This window comes from Ascidia mentula, chromosome 4 (genome assembly GCF_947561715.1).
Source record: "Ascidia mentula chromosome 4, kaAscMent1.1, whole genome shotgun sequence".
In the NCBI taxonomy this organism is placed as follows: domain Eukaryota; kingdom Metazoa; phylum Chordata; class Ascidiacea; order Phlebobranchia; family Ascidiidae; genus Ascidia; species Ascidia mentula.
In genome coordinates, this window is record NC_138569.1 from 10793227 (window position 1) to 10821127 (window position 27901).

The window sequence follows — 27901 nt, forward strand, 5'->3', positions numbered from 1 at the left end:
GGGCAACCGAAGCAACTTTTCTGTGACAGCTTTTTTTGCCATTGCGTAGAAAAGGGTTGGGGCCAACACTAAATTGCAAATTGGATGAGGTTTCTGTGATTCATTTTTTCGCAAAACCAACTTACATTTTTTGCACCCTATTTAGCTAAAAAAATGTCCGAAAATCCTGCAACTAGAATTTTGACCTGAATGCGTAGACAAGAGGCGGGCCTAACATAAAATCACAAATTAAGGTATACTTCTGTATATGAACACTTGAACATTTTGGTGCTTTTCCATCTAACTTTTTCACAGCACCCAGCACCAAATGACTAGCTGAATGAGAAGGGCAAAAAATGCGTTAAAACTGCATCAAACACGCTGAAAATCGCTCTGGCAACAGCACCTGACTCCCTGTTCATTCAACCCGAAAATTGATCCCAATGCATCACCGGTTGCCTTGTGACATCACTGAGTTTCTCTATGACCAAGACGGGCATTCCTCGCGGGCGAAACTTTTTTAATAGAAATACTGATATGCGGTCTACAGGTACATCTATTCACTATATGTTTTACGCGTACATTTTACGTCACTGCCATCGTTACGTAGTAATGGATCCCCCCTTCATTCGTTGCACACATGCGGATGCTCTTCTAGCTTTGTTATTTGTGTTGTTAGTTTCTTGTAGGCTATACAAAACTGAATAAGGCCCCCCATTAAGTTGCGTGCTCTTAGAGCAATATTACTGTAAAAGGGCAAAAACGCTAAAATTTTGCCAATTGTAATAGCCTTCTTCAGTAAAATGCAGTCCACGTATTCTTTTTTCTAAGCCGGCCCCGATTTAAAAACGTTCGCAACGTAAAATGACGCTTGGTTTTAATGAAAGTTCTCTACAAAAAGAAAACTGTCTGTAGGTAGGTTTAAATTATCGTGTTTGCCCAGAAAAGGACATGGAATAGAGTTCCTCTCATTTTTCTTTCAAACCTTGGTTTTTGGAAAGACCAAATATCACCATTAAGATTAGTTTCTTCGGAAAAAACAAACACATGCATACATGATCGATGCAACTAGTTACACCACTTTGTGAAAGTTACAATTAGATTGCTATTTTGCACGGGGTAAAACATTGCACTGTTTCAACTACTACACCAGCATATTAGTATTTAATACAAATAGTTTTTGCCTCTGTGAAGAAATGGTGAGAATCTGCTCCACTTTCCCTACCTAAACCGGACATTTTCATTCCACCAAAAGGCATGTGAAGATCACGGACAAGCCAACAATTCGTCCAAACAGTTCCTGTCGAGTAACACGACAAAATGTGAAACATGAAACTTTAAATAAATATTACAAAAAAAAATTAAAAATAATAATGTAGACACAAATTATCACCGCAACGAAGTTGTCTCGAAATTTTCATCACTTTTCCTGTGTCGTTAGTCCAGAGTGTAGCACATAAGCCATACCGAACTCCATTTGCTTTGCTAACAGCCTACAAACACAAGCGTTCACTTTAAAACAAATTTATTAATGATATGTTGTGCGACATTAAAATTGAAATCAGTATTGAAACCATTGAACTTTACCTCTTCATCAGTTTTAAATTTGGAAATACAAACAACTGGGCCGAAAATCTCATCTTGAATACATGCAGAGGTTTCAGGAAGACCAGTAACAACCGTGGGAGCAATAAAATACCCTTTTTCACAATCGGTGGGTAACACATCTATTCCATATCCACAGTGAATAGTTCCACCACTTTTAACAGCCAGTTCGATGTATCCTTTAACCTTGTACAAAAATTTAACATTTATCGGCTTGTTAAAAAATAATGTGCAGTATATTAAGATGATCACAGGTCTGTCAAGTGGGCACTGAAAATGTGCCAACGTACCTGAATTGATCTGCACTATTTTTATGTTCGTGCGAACGTATAGTGGGCAAACATCTATTATATCGCATAAAGAAACGTTGTGTGTTACAGCGGACAAGTTATTGTGCTTTATTGCATTTTTCATTTCAGGAGCACATTACTCCTATACTGTTGGAACGGTATGAGCGCAACTACATTCAACATAATAATCGTTGACAAAAAAAATCGGTCTGTTGTGCGGGTGTTTGTAATTTAAACACAAGAGCGTTCCCGCGTCATAGTCGCGGATACAACATTTAAGAAATAAATTTAGTTAAGAAATAAATTTAGTAATTTGTCAAATATTAACACACAAAAATGACGTATTTCAATAAATTGATTTATCGAAACAACTTTCATCTTGTGTTATTTGACATAACAATCATTGATTCGTAAAGTAAAATTTCCCAACTTGACAATGACTATAGCATTATAGAAATTTATTAAGGTTTTTGTCTCCGGCCAAAAAAACGAGTGCAAAAGCACATCCCCAGTGTACACACACACACACACACACACACACACACACACACACACACACACACACACACACACACACACACACACACACACACACACACACACACACACACACACACACACACACACACACACACACACACACACACACACACACACACACACACACACACACACACACACACACACACACACACACACACACACACACACACACACACACACACACACACACATAACAATATAAATACGAACAGTTTGTTTGAAAGTGAACCATCGCACATACCTTTTCGAAGTGTTGTTCGCTTACCAATGCTCCCATTTTCACGTCAGGATCAGAAGGATTGCCAACGCGAAATTTTCGTGAAGCGCGTATAAACTTCTCTAAGAAGTCTTCGTAAATAGAATCGTGCACATAAAGTCTACTTGTGCACAAACATATTTCACCCTGTATAATTAATTCACTTTGAATAAGACACTTGAAAAATTGGGCCTAGGACACCAAACAAGGATTTTTGAATTTCACCCTAAATTTTAAATTACAATGCTTGCCTGATTGCTAAAGCTTGACCGAACACAAACATCGACACATTTATCTAAATCAACATCCCCATATATAATGCCAGCATTTTTTCCTCCAAGTTCCAAGGACAGCTTTTTGCACATTGGTGCTGTGATTTCAGCAATGTGATTTCCCACAAGAGTGCTTCCAGTGAATGATAGTAAATTTACATTAGGATGTCGCACCAAAGCCTGAAAATGTTACCAAAATACAGCTCGAAAAATATGCATTGAATATAAAACTGGGGAGCAAAATGGTAGTTTGCCAAGCTACACATTATTATGTAGACTTTACACATTGCTAAGTTTTAGTTTCAGATATTTCAATGTGGACAAATCTAAAAATATAAAGCAACTCTGCTCATTTTACCTCACCAGCACTCAGTCCTGAACCAAAAACAATGTTAACAACTCCTTGAGGAAGACCTGCTTCAAGAAATATTTCGCACAGCTTCCAAGCAGTGAGACTGGTAAATTCTGATGGTTTTGCAACACAGGTGTTACCGAAGGCAATTGCTGGAGCAATTTTCCAAGTAAGAAGGTAAAGTGGTAGATTCCATGGACTAAAATGGGAAACATTGGCCTAATATCAATTGATGTACAAGTACCACTAGGTTTGTGCATAAAATCATAAATTTTTAACAACAAGGAAACACATACATAAATAGTTTTGTATAAAAAATACTAATTTTAAAATATAACCAACAAAACAATTGATTGAAGCATGATGCCGTTGCTCATGGGGACACAGAAATGAATTACTGACTAAATTGCACCTCATATCTTGTCTGTTGTCAAGTTGCAGCTTTACAGTTTAATTATATAGTATTGTGATTGCCTGTCCTTAATTAAAAAGAATAGTAGAAACAGTTCAAAAATAAAACATTACAAAATTCTGATACCTTATCAAACCAGCAACCCCAACTGGCATGTGTTGAACAAAAGAAATTGCTTGCACAGGGCCATCTAGCTGCCTCTGTTCATCTACCATGTGCAAAATATAAGTGGCAAAAAAACGAAAATTGTAGACTGCCCTTGGTATATCCACCATCTTGGCGACACTGATTGGCTTTCCCTTCATACAAAAACATGTTTGCATCAAACCCGCTGACAAATATTTCTACATTTTGGTCCAAAAGTAAATTGAACATCCAAAATCAAGTTATTCAGTACAGAGTATAATTTTGAAAACAAATTAACCAGAAGACAGTTACATACAATTATAATTTGCCAATCAAAGAATCTATGTGAAATTTAAACTAACAAAAAAATTTCAACATAATTTAAACCTAATAGTTATAACATAAGGGTGGAGATTTTGTAGTTTTTGTGAAAAATGTTCCAGATTTTCAAAAGACATATTATGTTGCAGTTTGGTATGAGAAAAAAAAAACAATAATTTGCAATTTCTGTTATATTTTGCAAGTTTTGATTTATAGACAAGTATGCACCATGTTGAAATTGTGAAGTGGTATAAAGCACCATGGCTTATGCTAACAAAGTCAACCAAATTTAAAAAGTATTGCAATTGGAGATTCGAGCATTTATTTAATAAATTATTACCTGATCTGCAGATTCCAGCTCTGCAAATTCATTTAGCCTTGATTCTAGAAGATCCGCAATTTTTAACAGGAGTTTTGATCTTTAATAAAAACTTTCCACAAATTAAAATATCCAATGTAAACATGTAAATTTAGGTGCCATAAAAATAAAATAATAATTATTCAAATAATAATGTTCATTGATATGTTTTATTAGAGGGTCGAAAATATATATGCAGATTGTTTTATTACCTGAACTGGGCTGTTTGTCCGGACCAACTAACAAATGCAGTTTGAGCACTTTGAACAGCATTCTCAATGTCCACCTTTGTGCTTGCAGGAACCTACAGAAACACACATGTATACAACAGAAAGAGGCATTAATGGAATATTAAAGCACTAACTCAGCACAATCAAGGTTTTAGTTGTCAAAAACAAATTAAGGAATATCACAACTTCTTTTTCAATTATCCCCAATGAAACAGCATTAATTTACATGATAATAAAATGAGTCAAAAACAAGGCAAAAATTGAACTGTGCTATTATTGCATAAAACAACCTGGTTCACATTTTTTTCATGCATAAATTTTAACTCTTAAGTTTTACTTTATAAAAAAATTATAAAAATTGAAACTGGTATTAATTGAATGTAAACAAAACTTACCTGTGCCAACACTGATTTTGTGGCAGGATTTATTGACTCCAAATACTGTGAGTCAACTGGAGGCACAAATTGTCCATTGATAAAGTTACTTATAACATGCATATTACACACATGAAGAAAATTTCTCTTAATGTGATATAGACTGAGTGAATTTCAAAACAACAGCAACATTATTCTTATAAAGAATTTTGTCATTTAAGAATTTGATATAAGTACACATAGCGCTTTCAACAAAAAAATTTATAATGGTAACATGTGTATTCAATCACAATTTTAATAAAAAAAAAACAGGAAGTGAAATTGATAGGGACAACACCACAAATTCAACATGATATGAAAGCAGAGCAACACACAAAATTATAATTTTATGACACAATGCATTGCTTCCACATAGCTACAAAACTAATGCCCAAATACTTTTTACGCACCAATATTGGGAAAACTGATAGATAATGTTTTCATTAATTTTGCTTAAATTTGTGTGTCAACATTAGTGAATTTTACTGTTATTCTTTGCCATTTTGTTGTTATCTGGGGAAGTTAGATGTTGGCAATAGATTAATTAAAGTTATGTTGGCAAAGATCTCTCTGTGAACTAAAACAATAAAAAATAAGTTCTGGGTTTGATAATCAAACTAAAAATTGTTAAGTTTTATTCATACCACTTGTGAACCCAGTGATGTTAATAATGTTTTTGTGGAGTTATGTTGTAATAGGCCTATAAAAAGTCTTCCTTTAGTTATTTAAAGGTGCAAAATAAAGATGATTATTTAGAGTTATGTAGATGACCAATAAACAAGCTTTCTTTAACTGATTATTTATATGTGGCTGTTTTCGGAGCATGAAGGTTATTTAAAAAATGATCCCAACATATTGATTATGCGAATAGGTTGGTTTTCTCTACATTGTTCTATATATACGGGTTGTGCAAATAACATCCCTGCGCAACGAATATGTTTTTAATAGGGGGTTTCCAATTCGCGACTGACAAACGTTTTCTGTTGCTGCAGCTTCGCGACAGTTACGTTCGTACCAGCACCATCACCACAACGCCGCTGCACACTCACATGTTGGTGTGTGTCGGCGACCTGCTAAATGTCACGTGACATTGCATAGTACATGCATTTTGTAGTTATGGTAATCTTTGTTTGTATATTTTTCTTCTCTTTTTTTGTTTGCACGATGGATCCCGTGCGGCCTTTAAACCACAGTGCAACATTTTTAAGGGTATTAGTGATTCACCTCAAATGTTGATCATGTCCATCAGCTGTGCTTCGTAACGTTGGTAACAAGTCGGGCCGCGTTGACTTGATTTGGGCAGTTTCTCATTATCGTTGCAGCAAACCACCTTCAATAACAGCATTTAACAAAACCGAATCGTCGAATATGAATGTATGGAATGGGCTCTGTTTCACATGGCTTCTTACCAAATTATCCAAAATTATGAATTGAATTGCTCACTCGACTTCATTTGGGGAAAAACCTAGCGGTTGATTTTTTTGCCAAAGTTCGCAGTTCAAATGTTTGGACCACAGAGGCACACATAAAAAATGTTTGCCTTTGTTTTTATTTTCAGTAAATTCGCAAGTTTTGTTGTTGCTTTGTTTCATTGTTCTTTTTGGCCGATCCGCATTGTTTTACCCTCGCAGTTTCAGTTAACAAGCTGTGTGATTCGCCACACGTAAAGCATAATGTACGGAATCACAAAGGATATGAAGTTGTCTGAGGAAACTTTTCTGTTTTTTTGTAGATGTCGAGACTCTTTTTAAAGTAACTGCGTGTCTTCATGAAATGTCTAATGAGTTTTATTCCAGTCAATATTGGAAGCTACCGTTACCAGATTTTTCGGAATTGACCAAGCGCTCGCGTTTACCGATTTGTGCCAAGGAAAAGTCTGAAACATGCAGAAATTGTTACAACCTTTCGACTGCTTTGCCGTTGGAAACAATAACAGCACCCATCCAGATTAATAGTAGCACACCTTGTCCCTTGGGAACTGGGAAATGGAAAATTCACAAAAATCAATATTTGTCAGAAGTAGACTCTACTCCTCAAGTGTTCAGTGGGAAGACCAATGAACAAAAATCTTTTCCAAAGTGTGACTTTGATGTGGACAAACATTCTGATGAAATAAACATTTGTACAAACAACAAACTTAGCAATGACTTACAAACAAAATTAGCCAGCAGTGGGAGAGTTGAGGCAATTTGTCAGTATAACAACAATAACAGTAATAATCATGCAGTGCAGTTACATTCATGTACATCTTCTCAACAAACATGTGAAAGTGTAAACAGGTAAAATCATTCGTTTTAAAATGTTGCAAAGTTATGTTTTTTTCTGTGTGTTAGTAATAGTAACATTTCTTATGTATGTGCATTATTTTACATCTGACACTATATGTTTTTGTTAGCATGGGAAACAAAGAAAGTCGAGCGCAAAAACATTATGAAGCATCTGGTAAGCTTGTTATCAATTTTGTGTACTAGTCTAGTAACAAACATACGCCTAATCTCCTGACTGTTTAAGCCAGTGTTTCTCCGACAACAGTCCTTGTTAAATTTTGTCGATCCCTCAAAATAATGGAATTCGTCTGGTTTGAATTATGCATACTTTTGCCTCAATAAATATTATGTTTTGTTTATTCCATGTCAGTTTAAATTTATTGAACCTTGTTGTAAAAGGTTTTTGGAATTTTACCGGTTTGCAAGTGCACAAAGGTTGAAGACCACTGGTTTAGCCCCTTGTTCAAACTAAAAATACGTATGACACTAAGATCAAAATATGTTAGCTGTTTAAATTAACATTTTGAAATATTGTGTGTCTAATTTTAGAAGATAATGGAATTAAAAGAAGAAGTAGAAGACATCGTGTGACGAATGAGCAGCGGTTGGTTACATCTGATTTATATGTTTATATTGGTTTTGCCCAATTAATAAAGAATGTTTGTTCTGTGAAAAATTTTGATTTTGGTGTCAAAAACTTTACCTTGTGAAAGCATACAAAAGTTTAGTTTTAATGTGTTTACTGTAGTGCTTTCGTTTTAAATGATGTACTGTTCGTAGTGTATATTTTTTTTATTAATCAGTTGTTTTATTTATAGGCGGGTAGTAAAGCAAAGCTCAGAACTAGAAAATGGTAGGTATGAATATTTCTGTAAGAAAAGTAGTAGTTTTTCAATCTTTTTAAAAACCTTTTGGTTAAAGTTCATTATTGCATTTTCACCTCTGATGTTACCACAATATGTATACAGATAGTGAAGCACAAGATGAACTAACTGCAGCAATAAATGAATTGAGATGTTTTGACCCTTCCCTGCAACTGACACATGGTGTGTGTTTACCTTATTTGAGATAGAAACATTTATTAATTGTAGATACAGTTTCACAATAGAAAATAAACAGGTATAAATACGTAAGTACTCTTCAAATGCAGAAACTTTGATTTTCAATATAGCACAACTACAGAAATCTTCCAATGATACATCGGAAACTGATTTGAAAAATGAAAAGATTGGTTTCAAGTAGGTTTAACACATTACTTTACAGCCATCATTTGCACAATGAAGAGAAAATAAATGTATGAATAATTTTGTTGCAGCAATAATCCAAGGCAAAAAGCTGATTGTTTACCTCTGGAAAAAGGTTGCTTTGCTGAATTATTTGAAAGCAATCAAAAGAGACTGAATTGTAAGGAATTTTTGAAGAATGTCATGAAAGAAGAAACATTTTCAGGTGATATTGCACAAATGTTTTACAAGTGCACAAAGTGGGTAATAAATGGTGAGATTGTAAACTGCAATACTTAATGAGAATCCTCCTTATGTGAATATTGGTAACAACTCCACATTTAAAATCAATGGGGGGAGGACACTGTGATTTTCCAGTGACCAGCCATCATAGTCAATATTTCAGTGTATCACCATTAACTAAGCCTTAATGGAAAGATGGTTATTGAGAAATAATTGCGTTATTTCACACCCACTTCGGAATATGATTTTATTAATATGGCATTATTTTAGTCCAAGTTACCATTAAATAATTGAGTCTACAGTGAAAGTCCAACAATATTTTTTCATGCAGAAAAAAGCCTTATTGGTTGGTTATCTTCTGGATGTGAAGGCAATGATGATGTGCTACCATTTGTCAAAAAATTCAGTGAGGATTTGGTCAAATCGGGATTATTAATTTTTAGCAAAAATGAACAAAATAAGGTGTGCTATCCACAACCACTCTCGTTCAACAAATTTCCTTATTTTTTTATTATTGAAGATTATATATTCATGGAATGCACCTTACTGGAAGAAAAGTGATCCTTGTATTTCCACAAATACCTCCAATGTGGTGTCTGGTGATGAAACCACAGAAAATAAATTTGAAAGTGATATCCAAATTACCCAGTCCACACCAAGAAGTCGTGCAAGACATCGTCATCTGCAGCGAGCCAATAGCAGTGAGATTTTACTTTCTAAATGTACATTTATGTACTTCTGTAAACCTAAGAAGCACAACTTGTGTGATGTTAATCAAAATATATTTCGCTTTAACTTGTATATTGCGTGTTTTAATTGATCATTTTATTCCAATCTTTTCAGGTGACCAAGGTAGCACTCAAGTTCTAGGGATTGCTGACCCCATTTTTGAGTTTAACAATAAAGTGAGTTACAGTTGTAATATTTATGTTCAACTGATATATATTCCATACTTTGTAGACACTCGACTCATTTTACACCATGGGGGATATATCTGAAGCAAAACAACATTCTTCTCTTTGTGATATCTCATGTCAAACCTTGTATCAGACCTTTTGCGTTGCAACTCAGACACCAAGTGTGTTGCACCTAATGAAGGTAAATTTATTTGATCTAATGCTATTTAATTTAGTATGTCTTCAGGAAGTTCTTGACAGTATTGTTTAAATAACCACACCCACATGTTGGTTTTGTGTGAAAGAGACCTTTATCTCTTCCATACTAAATTTGGAATGAGTTTCACAAATCTAAAGCAGATTAATTGTCTGTGACGTACTGTTTATATCAAAACAAGGTTAATTCTGTAGGCAATCCCACCACAGGTGCTATGTATACTTCACCAGTAGTTTTATTTCACTAAATTACATTTCTATTATCAATGCCAATGCAAATTATCATCATGATCATGCAAATTATTATTATTTTAGCTTTGTAATATTTACTAATGACTGAAAATTTATTACAGTACTATCTGCTTTGCAATATTGCCACAAACATTAAGTTAAACAAAACCACTATGTGTAATTGACATTGCAGGCAGTACAAACATGCTACGACACTCCAACCACTTGTGATGCTGCCTGTCAGTCTGATATTCCAATTACTCTGTCCAACTTGTCTGAAAATCAGGAAAATTTAAAGACAAACATTACTGAACCAATCCCAGTACAATTATGTGTTAATGGAAAACCTGTTCATGAAAATGTTAATATACCCCCTCCTCCTTCGGCTCCAAATATTCCACCTCCTCCTTCGGCTCCAAATATTCCACCTCCACCATCAGCTCCAAGTATCCCACCTCCTCCTCCACCAGCAGGAAAACCTCCACCACCAAGCATGTTTAGAAATAGTGTGTCAACCCCTCAGTCACCTTCCCATGGTAAGTTTTGTTCACTACATAACGTGTTTTGCCTCTATATTGGTGAAAATTTGTGAAAAATTTTAGTGGAATTTGCATTTTAGAAACAAAGCCATTAAAGCCAATGAAACAGCTGTACTGGACAAGGGTGGGAAAGGCTGAAACTATTGTGGAAAAGTATGTAAAATTCAAAAATTTATTGTATAAAATACTCTTTTATTTGATATACATGATTTAATTATCCTATTATTTCTGTGAATCAGGTTTTTTTCACTTTCCATCTTCTTCCATAGGACATTGTGGCGATCAGTTCCTTCAGCACAATTGGATCACACAGAGCTGACAGACCTCTTTTGCAGAAAAATTTCTACAAAAAAAAGTGTAACGACTGCAAACAAAACCATTTCCCCAACTAAAAAGGTACTAGAGTTGTTTTTATTATTATGTTCAAAATTTGTTCAATGACTTATGTCATCTTTAACAAACATTTTTGTTTATAGATAAAGCCAGCAAAACTTTTATCAACAAAACGGTCGCAGGCACTTGGCATCTTTATTTCTAGTTTACACGTTGATGTTGAGGATGTTAAACACGGTAAGTGCTCTAATATTAAATATTTATTAATAATCATTAAACAAAAGTGGGTTTAATTTATCACTAACTCGTTGGCGACACTAAGCGGCCGACTTTATTATAGTCTTGTAACACGTGGTGGTGCTATATATCTTTCAGCTGTCCTAAATTTGGAGACGACGGTCGTGGATGTTGAAAGTATATCTGCTGTTTACGATTTGGTAGGAAAGTTATATGTGGAAGTCAAAAGAATTGTTAATCCCCAATAATATTTTACAATGCAGCGACCACAGGAAAACGAGTTGGCAGTTATCAAATCATTTTTAAAGAAACAATCAAAACTTGACAACGACAAAAAACAACCCCTTGATAAACCCGAGGAGTGAGTGTTTTTTATTTTCATAAAATATTATTCGTGACAACAAAATTCTCATCTTCTTTGCAGCTTTCTGGCAAGGTTGTGGGATGTAGATCACTGTACTGACCGCTTATTCTGCATCACTTTCATGTCTCAGTTTCAATGCGATTTAACTGATTTACAGAACAACATCTTCCTAATAGACAACGCTTGCAAGGTATGTTTTTATGTCCTTTCTTTATTTTGCAATAATTTTTGATAAAACCAAATGGTTGCAGGCATTACGGCAAGACTCGATCCAGCAGTTGTTCGGTATTATCCTCGCGATCGGCAACTATCTCAATGCAGGTGAGCTCATCTTTAAGTTGCTACAGGAGTTCAAATCTTATAATCGTATGAACGCACTTGTCCGGTTAAGAATATTATGTATTTTCGGTGTGTTTTTCGGTAATGTCCAGAGTTCGACAGTTTACTGGAATTCAAGGTTTCCACTCGTATCGTCGATGAATATTTATTCCCGCGAGAAACATCTGTAATATTTGACATAACAACACTTAAACAAAATCATGAAAATACATGTGACAGTTAGTACAGAGAAAAATCCATTACTTTCGTTGGCTGACTTTTGGACATTGTCCTAAATCAGAAAACCTCCATATTATTTGACCAATATAAAAAAACATGTGTGATTAGATTACTAATGATAAATTAGTTGCGTATCGAGCGAAATTGAAACGTTTTCGCAGAAACACGTCGGAGTTTATCAAGCTAATAAAAACGGTCGTAACATGTTGCAAAGTTGCACATATTTCGAGGTAACTCTATATCTTGTTGTAGTTATTACCATTCTTATCTATTGAAGTAAGATGCTTTAAATGAAACATTTTGAAGTCATTTGCGCGATCACATTCCGGCCGTTTGGGTGATAGATGTTTTGCAGTTGAACTTTTAATCTATCAACTGCTTTAAAGCAGCAAACATGTTAGTCGGCTTTCGTTACGGCAATTCATCAATTCAATGTTCACGCCACCACCCGACTGCGTAACGAAAGAATTTAATGGCTCGAGTTTTTTTGTCGCCATGATTCGATAAGCCGTCCATTGTGGTGCTCGCCCTACCCCACAAGCAGGAATGTGAGCCGCTCCGCGCATGTTACGGCATCATTGCCCGTTATTCCAATCGTCTGTCGCGTCTTATCTGCGCTTGAAAGGCCTCTTGGACTGCTTCCATCTCATTACGACGAATGTCGCATTCTTTGTTCCAACATCTTCAAGCGTTCCACTCCACCATAAATTTTAAGTCAATTTAGTTGGTGGCTGCAGTTAACTTGTACAAACACGGTTTTGCTGTAGACTGGCGCCAAACCGAGTGACTGTATGAAACGCCCTGTTTGTTTGCAGTGCCACTTTGATGGACATTGTTTTTTTCCCGGGCACCCGTTTTGCCGACCAAAGGCATCCAAATTTTGTCGCCGAACGTGCGAAAGTTTTTCAGTTAGGATTCATTCTTGCTGAAACAAATGTCGTCAAGTTTATCGATTGACATTATTTTTAACATTTAAATATTATTTCCTACATTCGTGATTGCGGTGCGTGTGATCTTTGATCATTTTTAATGTTGGCATTTTAGCATTTTTGCTTCGTGTTGGGGCAGTAAGTGATGCAGAGACAGATGTGGCGTGCAACTGTTTACTGAAGCTGGCCGCCCAATCAGACCACCCGTTAAATCGCTCCCAGATAAACGAGCGCCAAATGTGTTGTAAACCGTTCATTTGTGCAGTGTCGGTAAACGGTTATTTTTTAGCTCACAATGCCTCATTGACTAGACCAACGACTGGCGTCTCCAAATTTGACGTAAACAAATAAACAAACAAAGCGTACCGACGTGAGGGTCTGACACGAGCCAAACTTGTTGATACTGCGCACAAAGATTGATGTTTTTTCAGCAAGCGACCTCGACTCCCCGCCTGGTTATCATCCACATTCACTTTATTCGATTATTATTTCACATTCCGGGTTTTAAAGGAAACCAAGCTTGTATAACTAGAGTCGCGTGCTTCCTAATGGAGTGCATGTTGTGGTTATTGAATAATATACGGTGACAATCTGGCGCGGGCCATTCTTATGTCGTTTTTCCGCCACCAGTCGGGAGTCACTCAAATGTTTGTAACGTGGCACTAATTTAAACTACCGCTGAGCAGAATAAACACAACTACTGAAAAGCCTGTGACGAACGGCGCTGGCGAGTCTAGGAAAAATATTTTTAAAGAAAACATAGCTGGCGCTGTACCGACGTTTCGCGACCCATTCGTTAAGGCTTGTTGTTCCTACTGAAGCGAATGATTGAGGCGGAGCATTGTAGTCCCTGTTTATTTACCACAAAGCCATAAATCTTTCAATTTATTGGATTATATAGACGTTTGTCGTCGGGGTAGTTTTATTAAATCCCACCGTAGGCCTGAAATAGAGTTTTGAAATGAACCTATGTTTGGCAGATGTGCGACCGCAATGTTGCAATATTACTATTTTACAATGCAAAAAAATTACTATTTTGCACTTGTTGCATTGCAGGCAACAAGACAAGAGGAGAAGCCGCTGGATTCGGTCTCGACGTTCTGTCAAAATTGAAAGACGTGAAAGGCAACGCTGACAATTTAAATCTTCTCTCCTACGTCCTTCGAGTCTACATAAAAACGTTCGACCAGGTAAATGGGTTTGGTCACACTGGTTGATTATTTTGTAAATTATCATCTCACACCCCCAGAATGTCGAAATTGCATCGCGAAAATGTCCAGTGCCTTCCACGCTGCAGATGATTCGTGCTTCGCAAGTTAACTACGATGATGTGAATAAACACTTCCAGAAACTTCGCAAAGACCTGAACGGTGGGTTTGTGATTTGCCGCGTTTATGCATGGTGGCGCCTCGGGGATGTCCAATTAAGCCCTGTCTGACCATTGGGGCATTCACCACCCGTCGTGCCCGGAAACTGTCAAAACAGCACGTCAACTCCGTCTTTACGCTTGCCAAAATTCTCGACGGGAGGCGCTTCAACGTTTTGTCGGTCGCAATTTATTCAATTGAAGCGCTCTTTTGTTTGTGAGCGCATCGGGCCTCTTGCCCTGCTCCGCAGCTTGCTGCCTATCGCATAACGGACGGGTCGCTATTAATTTAATTTCTATCTGTTTTAAAAAGCCAGAAGTTTTTTGAGCTAAACGGATTTTGTGTCATGTACAATCGCCACGGTGCTTTCATTTATCAAAAACCACGGCAAACAAAACGTCCGGAGTGTGGGTGTGTTCCCGTCGAAGAAGCGAGAGATAAAGCGACGACTGTTGTTACGATCCAAGTTGGTTTTGGTGGCCGTAGCCGCCAATGCACACGTACACGCCCCACTGGTGGAGCCATATACTGCCACGCACACTTATTATAGGTCCCACGACTCGTCACGATAAATTATACCCTTCGAAATTACCTTTATTTGAAGCGATATCTCTAAGCATATTAATGACCCTGTAGCATCGGATATATGTGATGTTACCCGAAAATGAAAAACAAATACTGGTGGTAAAATTTTTAAAAACTTTGCGTGTGTAGGATTATGTCCGCACCAAAACCTCTTGCACTTCGTGATACAAAAATATACCCAACGCAAACCTGTGTTGATTTAGCTGCTTACTCCTTTAACTCAGCTTCTACACCAAATATTTTGCGCAAGATCCCTCGCTTTATTTGTTGATGATTTCTATACAGTGGATTGTTAAGAGGGCGTTTTGTGGAGCCTATCCAAGGGGTTTTGTTGCACTCACAAAATACCTTCACGCATGACGGTTTTTTCGGTATTAGTTTTACTTGCTTCGTGGTCGAGATTTGAAAAAATGCCGTTCACGTTTTTGGTTTTGTAGTTAATTCCGCTTTTGCAGCTAATGATTTGATTGTGACTTATCATCACCACCATACAATACATCTGCAGAACTCACAACGTAACAAATATGCCTGATTTCCAACCAACCAACAACATCAATCCATTTTGTGTATTTGGTGTCAGCGCAGTGTAAACAAAGGCAGTTCTTCAAGGGTTATTTATCGCCATCGAATGTGGAGTTCAGGAATGAAATTCCAGGCGAACAAGACGCCGGTAAACATACAAACGGCGACAGACTTGCTGTCTGCTCCACCCGTCGCCGTATTCCCGTCTCTGTATACACGATCTTATTTTCCACATCACGATTGTTTTATTCTATTAATTTGGGACTGGAATAGGCGCGCCAAGTCGGGTCGCCGTTGATTCTGTGTCGTGAGACGAGATGTGTGTACCCTTCACCTACTGACGCGCTCGGAATTATTGCAGGGATGTCGGCATTTACAACCAGTGAAATGAATTTAGATTTTGGCGCCTGCTTGGGGTTTGCCGAAAGTTTTTTTGTGACGTGTTGACGGGTGACTTGTTTAGTCGTGGCGTCTTGTGGATCGTTAAATTACTCCTTTGTATTTTTCCAAAAACACAGAATCCGGTTACCCCGGAAAGCTCCTTTTTTCTTGCTTGCATTGTTGCGAGAAGACAATGTTGTCTGTGTCGCCACTCGTGGTATGTTTTGGTCGGGCACAAACGTGGGCTGGGGCGGTGGCAAGTATCACAACACGATTAAACGCTGTCTAATTGTTTGACACCAAACATAACTTCAAAGTGCTTCTCGTGTGCCGACCTACCACCGTGCCAGCTTCGAGTAGGTTATCTGGAGAAGTTCTTTTGTAATCGAGGTAAACACGAAGTTCGGTTTGTGCGCTTTGAAAAAAAAACAAGCACTTTGCCAAGTCCAACCGGAAAAATAATAAATTTATCAAGAAACTTCCTGTGTACTGTTTGCGCCTGAAGCGTTTTTAATTGGCCAAATAAAATATGAATACTGGCGCAGTTTGAGGAATCCAGCATATCCTATTGTCAACTCTCGATTCAAAATCCTTCACGTACGTCATCACAGTGTCGCCGTGAAGTCTTGTTGTGGTGTGGCGAGTTAAGATCTGCTGCGGTTTTCTGAGCGCGCGGCCCATTGTCGTATCGAGCAATTTGTCTAATCAAAGCGATTGTTGCGGAGTCTTGAGGTTTGCGCTGGGCTCCTTTTCGAGTTTGACCTTTCTCAGTTTCCGTCAGTCAACGCGAAGCCAGCCAAGCCAAGCCAATGCAATTTGTAATCCCGGCGACTAATCCAAAAAATCTTAACCCGTCATGGCTCATGCTAATCCAACAAGCTAATTCCATCCGCCGTTAAAAGGCAACCGTGTGCCGCCCAACTTAACACTAATTTACTTGATACATTTGAAAACACCGGCGATTTTTTACTTGGTTTTGTATTGTATCTTTATTTTTTTGGTAATAGTAAATCTACTTCACTGTAAATTGTTTTATGTCAACAGAAGTACTAGTGACATACAAAAGGATACACGAATTATTACATTTATTGTTTCGTTAAAATTTATTTAATTTCAAATAAACACATTTAAAAAATTATTTGCAGTGTGCACACAGAGGGTTGACGAGGTGAAATTAAATGCAACGATTCATGCAGAACCTTTCGCCTCAGTTATGGATCAGTTTGTAACCAAAGGTATGTGGAAGTTTATGAACAACAAGATACGGTTTGCTCTTTTGAAATAGCAACGGAACAAGGCGAGTGACGTTTCTTTCCACTGATCCAGGAGGTCAGGGCTTAGTGTATATAACGCACAACATGGTTTTCTTCGTTCGTTGTTGATTGCTCGCATAGCGATCGGTTTGCTGTAAATTGCTCTGCGGCAAGTAATTCTGGCGCTAGCGTCTTCATGACTAGTCGACTCCACTTGGATTTTTTCGCTGGCGCCTCCCAGTCCAACGCATCACTGCGTTGACCGACGCGTAAGCGCCGAAATCCGCAAGAAACCAGCAACACTTAAACTGCTGCATAGTTTAGTGCTAAAAATTATCACGGAAGTTATGCGCATATTAGAGATCATTAGATGTCGGTGGTAGCTGCGAAGAAAGAATTTTGCGCGGAAGATTATATCGCCACATGCAATTAGGGCGAAGTCTTCATTCGCGATCCTTTTTCGGATGAATCTCATACATAATTATAGCACGTATCCATCAATTAATTGGGTTATATAAACACCTGTCCACGCGAGAACACTTTTCGAGTATATTTTACTCGATAGGAGATTAAGGTGGGATTGAGTGGGACGTTAACTGTAGCGGAGTTTGTGCAGTGATTCGCCCCCGATTATTGGGAGTCACTCCCCCTGTCTGATGCCTTGTTTCGGCGGCGAATTGTATGACAGACTGCCATTGATCGGCATCGCTGGAGCGTGCCGCACGTCAAACACTCTCGCCAACGTAAACCCAGGAAGAGCGAAAGTGAAGCTAATTTAAACGCCGACGCACATTCGGACTGCGTCACTGATTAAGGTCCTCGTATAATTGCCATGTATGGTGAGTGGCAAGCTTGGTATGATAGGACTGCCACTTGATTTCGACCTTCACCCATTCCATGCCTGTTTTATTTTGTGTCACCGCAAAGATTCTACTTTGTTCACAAAATTTAAATTCAAGCGAGATCTACTTTCGGAGTTTCCCCTTGAGTTTCCGTGTCTTGATTGTCAACTGTTTTGCTTTTGCTACCATAGGTTTTTGTGTAAACGTTTAGCTTTGCTTGTGTTCCTGGAGCTATTTCAAAATTAACATTCTTGCTTTAATCTTCAGCAACTTCTGAAGTGAAAAACCTGCAAGAGAAAATAGCGAAATCCCGAGAAGGGTAAGTCAACCTGTTGCAATACAAAGAGTGTTTATGTGTATCACCTGGAGCATTCATGGTTTTTCATCACCTTAATCTCATAAAGTCCGCAGGAATTTACATAACAACGAAAAAATCCAAACGGCTAGAATATTGGATTCAGATCATGTTTAAAATTTATGTTTGGATAGAATATAAGATCATATAATTTGTTAATTCCAAATATCCAGTCTTTGGCTTGTGGCCGCAAATACCTTCTGTTTCGCCCAACATGATCAGACTTTTGGGCCGAAGTATGGGCGCCATGCGAAATGCCCCACCTGTAATTTAAAGCGGCCACACTTCGGTTCTGTGGCGACTAATTGCTTATCGCTCTTCTATCGCCTGAATTCAGTGGACTTACCATTTAAGCCATATGCCAAAACACGTCGCTAGAAATTTTGTTGCAAACATCTGTAAAATAAAACTAAAATCCAACTGAGTTGTTTATTTGCCGATGTTGTGTTTTTGTGACATGTTTCTGGTGCTTACGGTTTAAACTATCAAGATCGTGCATTCTATCGGCAAATACAAGTGCCGCGCCAAGTGCGATTAATTGTGAGCTTGGAACGATCCTCGTGTAGCTCAAGAGGCGCATGCAGGCTATCAACTCGCCACGTTTAAGCAGCTTTCTGGTCTTCAATGGCGCCACAATCTGTGGTTTTATCGGATGCTTTAGAACTAGTGGCGCCGACATCCTCCGTCCCGTCAAACTCGCCCAATAACGACAACAGGTTAAGATGTCGCTGAACTTTTTGTACCAAACCTGCTCGCTCAAATTATTCTCTCCACGCGACCCAAACATGCTTTGCCTCTATTTTCGGAAACATTTATTTTGACTTTTAAACCGCGCGGGGGGGAAAGGGGGTTCGAGGAAAGAGGGCGGGTTTTGTGGGTGTAATTGCATGTGTAATGACAACATTGATTTGGTTTTAATACGACGAACATCAAACCTGTCTATCGGTCAAGCTAATTGTACGGGTAGGGAAATGTTCCGTGTGCTAAGCCATCGCAATTATAGTTTAAGTAAGGCTTAGACTGGCGTCGGTACTGGTTACAGAATGCAGTAGGTAAACAGACACTCCTGTCTCGATTCAACTCTTATCAATGCTTTTCATCAAAAGCGCTTTCACTATAGGAAGGGACTTTCCCGGCGCAAGGAAGCGACGAGCCCTAAAATATGTTTCCTTTCGCTTCCTTGACGCCACCCGTGCTGCCGCCTCGCGTAATTTGTTTGGTATCGACGTACGGGCGGGGGCATCCGATTGTGGGTAATACGAAGGAAATTTGCTCAAATATTGGCGCAAAGTTGGATGAGCCGTCCGTCTTCGCTCATTCGAAGAAAAAACTCGCCGCCTTTGTCTCGGTCAATATGCTTGTGGAAAATCCACTTTTATGCCGAGTAAACCAGATTGCTGTCCAGATAAACTTCGGTTAACTTCGCTTCCAAGAGTGTCTCTTAAAAACATTTCAGTGGCTTTATTTGTGACGTATCTGACCATCCCGGTCGCGAACTCGCGTGCTTGAAAACAATTGGAAAAGCAAATACCGTCTGACAATCTGATCGAGATGTCGTGATTTGGCTTCAAAGCTATTTTTGTGAAATTGAAGCCGCCAGCGAAAAGCGAAGACACGAGGCTGGCGGTCTGGGCGGTTTCGCAACCAAGCACCACCGAACCTTTTTCTCAACCCATGTTGACCATCAAGCGTGTGCGACCTGCTGGCGTCACTATAGACGAAACTCGATACAAAATCTACACGCGTTCAGTAAACTGTAAGCTGGGGTTGGTATGGCGCTCTTTCCCTCAGCGTCCTTCAACCGCCCTCCTGGCGCTGCGTGCTATTATGTGGCCGTTATTTTGTGTAATTAGACGCACAGTGTTTGGTGGCACTCTCACTGCCAGCTCACGTCTTGTATTCTACCCAGAAACACACACGCTTGAAGTTTGTTTTTCTCTTTTGCAGCTACGACGATACCCTGGCCTACTTCGGCGTCAAATCAACGAAAAATTTTTCCCAAAAGGAATTTTTTGACCACTGGATTCGTTTCTGTGGGGATGTTACCGATATGTGGACTTCCCAGTTGAAAGAAATTTTAAAAGCGCAGTAAGAATGCTTTGTTTTCTTCGTCACCATTTAAGTACATAAATGACCCTGACATTTCTATTTGCAGAAAGGAGACAGCGAAACAAAAAGTTGAAGAAATTCGTTCAAAATCTTCGTCGGTTGTGGTTAGAGCTCGCCGTAGGCCTCGAAGTTTGGTAAATAACAAACTTATAGAGTATAGTATATACTATTTGTTCTACAAAAGTTTCTGGGTACATTTAAAAAGGACTGATATATTGTTGTATAACAACGAGACAGTTGAAATGTGACATTAATATTTATGTCAGGGTTTTGGTACTCCGTACCCCAGCCAAATATGCAGGCCTTGGTTATCACGGTTTTTTAGTATCTCAGTTACTTGTCTGGCTGCGTTAGAGGGTAGCCAAAGTGGCGGTAGAACGAAAACTTCCCACGCAACCTAAAGCATTGGATTGCCCTTCACGCGCTCACCAACCTTCTTGACCCCTTCTTTGAACTTCGTTCGGGGTTGGATTGGTTAACGAAAAACATCCATGTACAGACCGACGTGCACTCGTCGCCTCTGAGGGCAATCTATATGATTAGCCCCAACAAAGCTCTCGAGTTTAATTTGGGAAGGTTTGTGGCGTTTCTCAAATGAGGCGGCAATCGCATTGTTCACACGCCTTTCACTTAGCACCCTGATAGCTTTCGTTTCCTGCGTTTTCTTCGCTGCAACCGGCGGCAAACTTTCAGTGGAGCCGCCGCGTGTGCCCCGGTCCCTACTCGCTGATGGGAGGTGTTGAAAATGCAGAGCTACCTAATTATTTGTGGTCGCGGTAAAAGGGGATAGGGATGTCACGCACTGGACGTCTTCCAACTCATCCATGTAATTGAATTGCGTGGATGGATGCCTCCTTTGTCCACGTTTTAAAGCGTATGCACATAAACCTCAATAAATTGAAGTGTTTACCTTAAGCGGATGACTACCGCGTGTTATAAAATATATTCGGGAACTAAAACGCCTTTTGCTTACACTCGGCAATGTAAAGGCTTGACATGTGTCGAAGCTAAGTGTGGTGGAGTTGTGCTTGGGCGAGAGGTGGATTGGATACTTCAACGAGTCATGTGGGAATTTCCATTCGCGCACGTTCAATTAAAATTTCCTACATAATGGATACTGAGTACCTTGTCGGTTTAGTGTTTTGGCACAAATTTGGGTTAATTGTGTTTAACGCTAATTAGCTGACGCATACGGGGCAGCGATGGATTCTGTCCAACTTTAGGAAACGTTGGGTAATTTGCAAACTAAAAGTGCCTGCGTGCCTCGTGTACATTTCGAACCCTGTGAAGGTCGAAGCTATATGTTGTTTCACCGCGTTGGGATTTTTGTTCCCAGAAGATTTGATATCACACGTCATTGGGTGCAACAATCACTTTAATGGACGCGCCGTGTGTTGCATTGGCGGTGCGGCTTACAACATATGTCAAGAACGAGCTTCAAAAGAAACTCCCAGCTGCCTTACATATGTTGGTTTCCACTTGGACACACCACGACACGATGTTCAAAAATCCACGCATCAGTTCTTCTTCCGCTAATGGAACCTCACTGTGTTATTTCTGAGAGCTTTTCCCACAAAATGTTTTTTTAGGCAGAAACGAGACCGATATTACGAAAATACCAAGGTCGTTTCTAAATTACGAGGCGGGGCCGTGAAAATTCTTTCAATCCAGGGAATATTTTTGTTTTAGTCAAATGTTATGTTGAACATGTCGCGTATTCATTTCGTTTATCCGATGTCAGTGAATCCGAGATGATGTTTCGACTCCGGGTTTTTGTCTTTCCGATTTGTTGGTGCATCGAGCAACACAAGTGACATCATCAGGTGCGGAGACGACAATCGGGATCGTTGTATTGTGGGCGGTCGCCGAACAACTAACCGGGCGCCACGTCGTACATCTGTCGAAGCGCCGAAATCCGTCTCGCGTAATCCACTGACGACGGTGGGGGCGTTTGAAGCTACTATAACTCACTGTTTGTTTTCCTTTTCGTTTTTAGTTTCAGGAGGCGCCCCGCGTGGAACACTGCGAAACACCCACCACCTTTTGTATGTCACCGTTCAATAGTCGACTTCGCTTTGTTTCAGGCTTGTAGCTTATTTAACGCTCGAGTCGCCTGTCGCCTGTTCGTCACGTGACAACTTTCCCTGTCTTTTTATGAGACGTAATACATCTGTTTGTAGTAAGCCCTTACACGTGGTTGCGAGTTGGTAGGCGGGTCTTCAGTGATTTTGGCGCCTGAAATGAGATCCTAAAAATCATCATCGATCTCTTTTGTTTGCATCCCCGTTACCTGTCAAGTTAGCTTTCCATTTGGTCCAGGCGCCAACATCGGACACTAAGCTAATAACATAGGACCATTGGTTAAAGTTGTCTAGGAGTTCAGATCGCACACTTCGGTAAACAACACGGTTTGTTTCTAAAACCTAACAACGAACTTCTGTTTATTCGTAATGTCCAAAATGCTTTTCACTTTTTTGAATCAAATATGGGTTTTAAGCTAAATAATTAGAACAAGCAATCATGTATTTTGTTGCACGCAATTTGCTGTCTTGAAAAAAACGTGTAAAAACCATGCTCTCGCTTTGAAAAGCTGTGGCTTTAATTTTGCAATTTACAGCTAAAAACTGTTTTCCGTATTGATGCGCAAAGTTGAAGTAACCAAATTAGTATGTTATCATTATTGTTTAAAAAGTAGAAACTTTCAGTTAAGGGCCAAGCTACTTTTTTTTAATTTAAAAGGCATCTAAATTACTGCACATAGCAACTCTGTATAGAGGTGACGTAATTGGATGATATCAGAGTTAGTAAGTGGCGGCGGTGCAATGTGTGGTCTGTGTGCGTCCACTGTTTGGAAAGTGAAGCATTTCAATAATTATATTTGCATTTGGATTGCTTTGATTGCCTTCGTGTGAACGTCACTTAATGGTCGAATTACTCATATAATTTGTCGTCTATGAAGTGTAAACATAAACAACGTTGTCCATTTGGCCCCAACCCTCACACATCCAGCAACAAAGCCTCCGGGTGGCCCCTCCCGAGATTTCTTACCCAACAAAGTGAGAAGGAAACCAAGGGCAATTGCTTGCTTTTATTCAATTGCTGTCCTGACATTTCTTTTAAATTGAGGAGGTGGCTAACTCTTAGTCTGATGATAAGTTTTGAGGCGGGTGCTTGACGCATATGCGCTGAACAACCTGTTGGCTGTGCCTCACCCCGACAGACTTAAATCCGACCCTCGTGACCCTTTTCACGCTTTGTTACGCAGGACTAATAAGCGGCGCATCGGGACCACAGTTTCCGATAACCACGAACTGAACTTGCGCATTTATTGTCTGGCCACATTACATTTTTATTATGTTTTATATACCCAAGTTAAAAGTAGTTTTTATTGGTTTTCAAGTAAGCAATGCTTTCCTAGTCAAATTACTGGCCAAGATCGCGGACCAGTAATTTAAAACAGAATTATGATTTATGATAGAGGAAGCGGCGCTAAATGGTGTTTGTGTCACCAAACCTCAAAAGTATCGTCTATGATGGCGACATGTTAACTGTTAACAACAACCCTTGACTTGGTCGGGAATGTGTTTTGTCTGCATTCCCCATCGTGGGAAACTGCTCGTTATGACGTCAAAAGTATAGGCTGTCGAATTTGTGACTGGCCTGCAACTAAGCCGCATATGTGCGTGATTTTAGTCCTAAAATCTATTGCCCTCATTTGTTGCTAACTAACTGACGAAAGTATTTGTTCTGTCCAACTATTGAATGTTTTTCCACCGCAAACAACATCTCTACCTTCGGCTAAAATATAGATTAAACACAGTCCGGGTAACAAATCCGATTGTTTCTCATGAATCTTTTCGTTTTCAGAAATCACGTTTGAGTGCTCATATTGCCACCGACTCCACGTGACAACTGCGGTGAACTGACGGTGTTTTGACAAGTTTTTTTCGAGAATATCAACCTTTGCAAGATAATCATTTTGTAGTTACAGCTGCTACATGTAAATTGCACATAGTTAGACCTCGTCATAGTTCCAAACACATATTTTGTTACATTTAATTCGAACAATGTAATATGCAGCTTTTTGTGTTTTAAGCTCACGAGCTGACATCGCTTTTCAGTGCAATTTTTAGCTTTTTGCATGCTCTGAACACCTGATACACATTAATCGCGCTTTACCTGCTCACCACTGCAATACATTCCACACTCTACTTTAAATGAAGCGTACAATAACAATTAATTACCTAACACTCTTTCCGTTAGTGTTATGCAATTTCGCAAAATTGGTCATGTTTTGCTCTTGTAGCCTGTGCTGAATTTTTACGTTTGATCAGTGTTTGTTGTTCAGTGTTTGGTTGCTGGCGATCGCTAATGTTCAAATGCAGTTTGTGGACGTATTTTTTGTTTTGTAGAATTCGTACAAACGGTAATCAAGAGTGCTTTGATATACTCCCGCATATTTGCTATCGGCTGCCATGTTGTTTCTGTATCTAACGACCATTTTGTTTTGCGAACTGTTGGTTTTATGCCGGTGTATGTAAAAAGTTCTGCAACATAGCAAATGTGAACAAGTGACTCAACTTTATATTAACACTTTTATGTGGAATGTAAAGCACGTGATGTTGATCATACGGTGCTCGAAACTGCGACTGAATTTAAGTGTCGGATTTTGTTCCAGCCATTCTGTCGTCGTTTTCTGGCTTGTCACTGAAGCTGTCGCCACTTATAAGGCGGGCGACGTAACGTGTTCACATAATTGGACGGCGACCTGCTGCACAAACCTCTGTCAAGGCTGGGTGCTAGTCTTTCCTGTTGGCCTCTTACTTCTGTCGCCGATTTGTGTTCGTTACGCACAAACCACTTACAAATGGGACAACATTTGACCCCACTAACTTGTCGTGCAATTCATTTCCCGACACCGGCGCTCCCGGTAACCTTTATGTCGAATTTTCCAGACGAGCATTGAAGGTATCGCGTTTAATAACGATCAACGAAGTAGCATGTAAGTGAAGAAAGGAAGGGGGGTTGTATTGAAAACATTTTATTCATTGTAACTTTCTTTTATCGGGCTTACAAAGTAACGTTTGTACTCTGCAGTTGTCCCCATGTGTGTAGTGTCACCAAAGTAAAAATTGCAATTAAACAATTGGTACTAAACAATTTCAGTCGAAAAGACGACTACGGTCAAAATCAGAGCTACTAGTGGTGAGTGATGCAAATCGAAAATCATGCAGTAAATAAACAACCAATATGCATTTGTTTGTGTTTTGCGGTGAATTAGCCGACAGGTATGTGGGTAATGCCACGTAAGTCAAGATCCCTGGAATGTAATCATTATTTGTGGGTTGTCTAATCGTACAATTTCGGCGCCATCATGCGTCATTTGACGTTTCCAGAAAAGACGCTGAACATAGGGAGGATTTGAAAATCGAGTTTTGCCCAAACAACTGACTGCGGCAATTCGTTGTCATGCAAATGAGTTAACCCAATCACCAGTACTACAATTACTTATCCATGTCTCTGGAAATGAGTTATTGGCCAAACAAGTGTTTTGAAGTCCCCTTGTCCTCGTCGAAACGTGGTAAGGGTCGTGAGAATAACCGTTTGGCGCGACCGCGTATTTGTGACCCATGGATTACATTTACTTTGTGATATTATGCATCCGGAAGTAACTATGGGAAACGTGAAAATGTGCCAGATAGTATTCACAAAGCACACACCACGGGAAAAACCGCACGCTAACTACGGAAACATAACGTAAAGCTGGAACATGAAAAGCAATGAAGTTGTTCGAATGTCCGTCGGCCAACTTAAGTGCGACTTGTAAAGTTGCAAAGCGCAGCAACTGTTCTGATTTTGGCAAGCGTTTGCGCCGTTCAACCGCAGTTTGTTTAACCGCGGGAACTCACCTCCGAGTCTCCGTGCCGCGCTACTCGCAAGTGAGGTTACGTTAATTACTGGAGCAGTACGTCCGACTGCCGAACCCAATCATCTTGAAGTGGAACGCGTCTCGAAAACATTCACAATTCATGGCTATCGGTTCGAGTGGGTGCCCGGCGATGAGGCCGTTGAGTTTGCAGTATGTGGAGAAGTCGACATGTTTTCGCTGTCGACATCCAGTGGGGTGGGCGGTTGGCGACTTTCCAGCTCCGGAACAGAAATGCATCGACAGCCTTTTATTCTTCGTATCTTTATTTTCAAATAACGTTTCCCCCGTCTCTTCCTTCCATCTTTGCGTCGCTTACGTTTACATCTCAACCGAACGTCCACAATCTCCTCACTTTTCGGTTTGCAGAAAGAACATGACTTGAAGTACTGTGGCTCGATAACACCTTCGCTTCCATCGTGCTCGATGTCTTTGGGAATGTAGAACGAGTTGCACTGGCCATAGCAAAATTGATTGATTAGAGTCCCCTTGCAACCTGTCTTTGTTGTGATATGCTGTCGTACTGGGCGAGATTTGCACCAATCCTTTTTCAAGTATTGCTTTTCAGTAAGAATCTTTGCCCTTTTGCTCGTCTTTAATACGCTCAGCTTATCAGTGACCGGCGTCTCTCCGGGATTTTCTGAAGAACCTGCGGTGTTTCCGCCTCTGGCACTGCCGCTAGTATTAGTATCGCTGCCGGCCCCTTGTCCTTTGGAACGTCCGCGGCCTCGTTTCGCTGCGGATTCTGGGACGAAGGACGTTATAATTAAAAGCCCCATCATCAACAACACAGTTGACAGACGAACATTTGCCTTTCTGAAGGTGTATCGATTGTTGCACGACGTTGCAGAATTTAAACTGTTTTTATATCCCGAAGCAGAAAAGGCTTTCATTTTTTTGCACGGTTATTTCAACAAGCAAAACTAACCTGCATAAAAAGACAATAAATGTTATAAATCCTTACATCGATCTATAGTGCAACCGCCGCGCCGACGATTGGCATCTAATCAACGCATCTTTCGATCTGCCGCAGACCATTTTGCCCAGCGCCAACAACAATAGCCGGGATGGCGCTCGAAAAACAAACGAATGAAAGGGATATAGACACGCGCCCCTTTCGTCTTAGGCTGACAGGCGACCTCAGAGTAGTGGGACTGTCGCCAGTAAGATCGCGGCGTACCATTGATATTAGGCTGCGCGCCTGACGCCCGTCGGCAATACGATGTTAACAAAGCTGTTTGATTAAGACCCACTTCTACAGTACATTAGGCTAACTGACTTCACATAACTTCAACCAGGCGTCGGGTAAGAGTGCAGGACAGTTTTAATTTACGTGCGAATATTTGATCAACTTCCACATTTTACTTC

At 39.6% G+C, this 27901-nt stretch overlaps 3 protein-coding genes across 6 annotated transcripts; 1 reads left to right on the forward strand and 2 right to left on the reverse strand.

Annotated features, from left to right (window-relative positions):
* Positions 1 to 906: 906 nt before the first annotated feature.
* On the reverse strand, positions 907 to 7045 carry LOC145897199 (2-aminomuconic semialdehyde dehydrogenase-like). 4 transcript variants are annotated; one of them, XM_082985392.1, is made up of 11 exons: positions 6977 to 7045; positions 6382 to 6487; positions 4727 to 4818; positions 4497 to 4540; positions 3836 to 4008; positions 3304 to 3496; positions 2925 to 3125; positions 2659 to 2820; positions 1567 to 1770; positions 1373 to 1472; positions 907 to 1279 (listed from the first exon to the last, which is right to left on the reverse strand). In XM_082985392.1, the coding sequence occupies exons 3-11, from the start codon at positions 4785 to 4787 to the stop codon at positions 1137 to 1139; spliced, it is 1281 nt and encodes a 426-aa protein (XP_082841518.1). In that variant the 5' UTR covers positions 4788 to 4818; positions 6382 to 6487; positions 6977 to 7045; the 3' UTR covers positions 907 to 1136. The 4 variants fall into 4 exon arrangements, with proteins under 4 accessions (XP_082841518.1, XP_082841517.1, XP_082841516.1 ...); XM_082985391.1 differs by lacking the exons at positions 6382 to 6487; positions 6977 to 7045 and adding an exon at positions 5140 to 6366; XM_082985390.1 differs by lacking the exons at positions 6382 to 6487; positions 6977 to 7045 and adding an exon at positions 5140 to 6366 and having other exon boundaries at positions 4497 to 4575.
* Positions 6894 to 24615, forward strand: LOC145897198 (uncharacterized). The gene is made up of 26 exons (XM_082985389.1): positions 6894 to 7436; positions 7553 to 7599; positions 7974 to 8028; positions 8243 to 8277; positions 8393 to 8470; positions 8596 to 8662; positions 8740 to 8873; positions 9222 to 9352; positions 9411 to 9591; positions 9734 to 9795; positions 9851 to 9988; positions 10427 to 10769; positions 10853 to 10925; positions 11042 to 11168; positions 11249 to 11342; positions 11481 to 11542; positions 11606 to 11703; positions 11767 to 11896; positions 11958 to 12027; positions 14250 to 14383; positions 14443 to 14563; positions 17194 to 17283; positions 18411 to 18462; positions 20446 to 20586; positions 20654 to 20741; positions 24475 to 24615. Exons 1-26 carry the CDS (start codon positions 6931 to 6933, stop codon positions 24514 to 24516), a joined length of 3099 nt encoding a protein of 1032 aa, XP_082841515.1. The 5' UTR covers positions 6894 to 6930; the 3' UTR covers positions 24517 to 24615.
* On the reverse strand, positions 24544 to 27457 carry LOC145897201 (uncharacterized). Its single transcript, XM_082985394.1, has one exon. The coding sequence runs from the start codon at positions 27424 to 27426 to the stop codon at positions 26641 to 26643; it is 786 nt and encodes a 261-aa protein (XP_082841520.1). The 5' UTR covers positions 27427 to 27457; the 3' UTR covers positions 24544 to 26640.
* Between the last annotated feature and the right edge of the window lie 444 nt (positions 27458 to 27901).

Excerpts from the sequence above, each read along its gene's own strand:
- LOC145897201 (XM_082985394.1), bottom strand. The coding sequence starts at position 27,426 with ATGAAAGCCTTTTCTGCTTCGGGATATAAAAACAGTTTAAATTCTGCA.
- LOC145897198 (XM_082985389.1), top strand. The coding sequence starts at position 6,931 with ATGTCTAATGAGTTTTATTCCAGTCAATATTGGAAGCTACCGTTACCA. Across the intron at positions 8,029-8,242 it reads CGTGTGACGAATGAGCAGCG|GCGGGTAGTAAAGCAAAGCT; the intron begins GTTGGTTACATC and ends TTTTATTTATAG. Across the intron at positions 8,278-8,392 it reads AAGCTCAGAACTAGAAAATG|ATAGTGAAGCACAAGATGAA; the intron begins GTAGGTATGAAT and ends ATATGTATACAG.
- LOC145897199 (XM_082985390.1), bottom strand. The coding sequence starts at position 5,241 with ATGCATGTTATAAGTAACTTTATCAATGGACAATTTGTGCCTCCAGTT. Across the intron at positions 3,126-3,303 it reads CAGGACTGAGTGCTGGTGAG|GCTTTGGTGCGACATCCTAA; the intron begins GTAAAATGAGCA and ends TAACATTTTCAG. Across the intron at positions 1,771-2,658 it reads GCGAACAACACTTCGAAAAG|GTTAAAGGATACATCGAACT; the intron begins GTATGTGCGATG and ends TTTTTGTACAAG.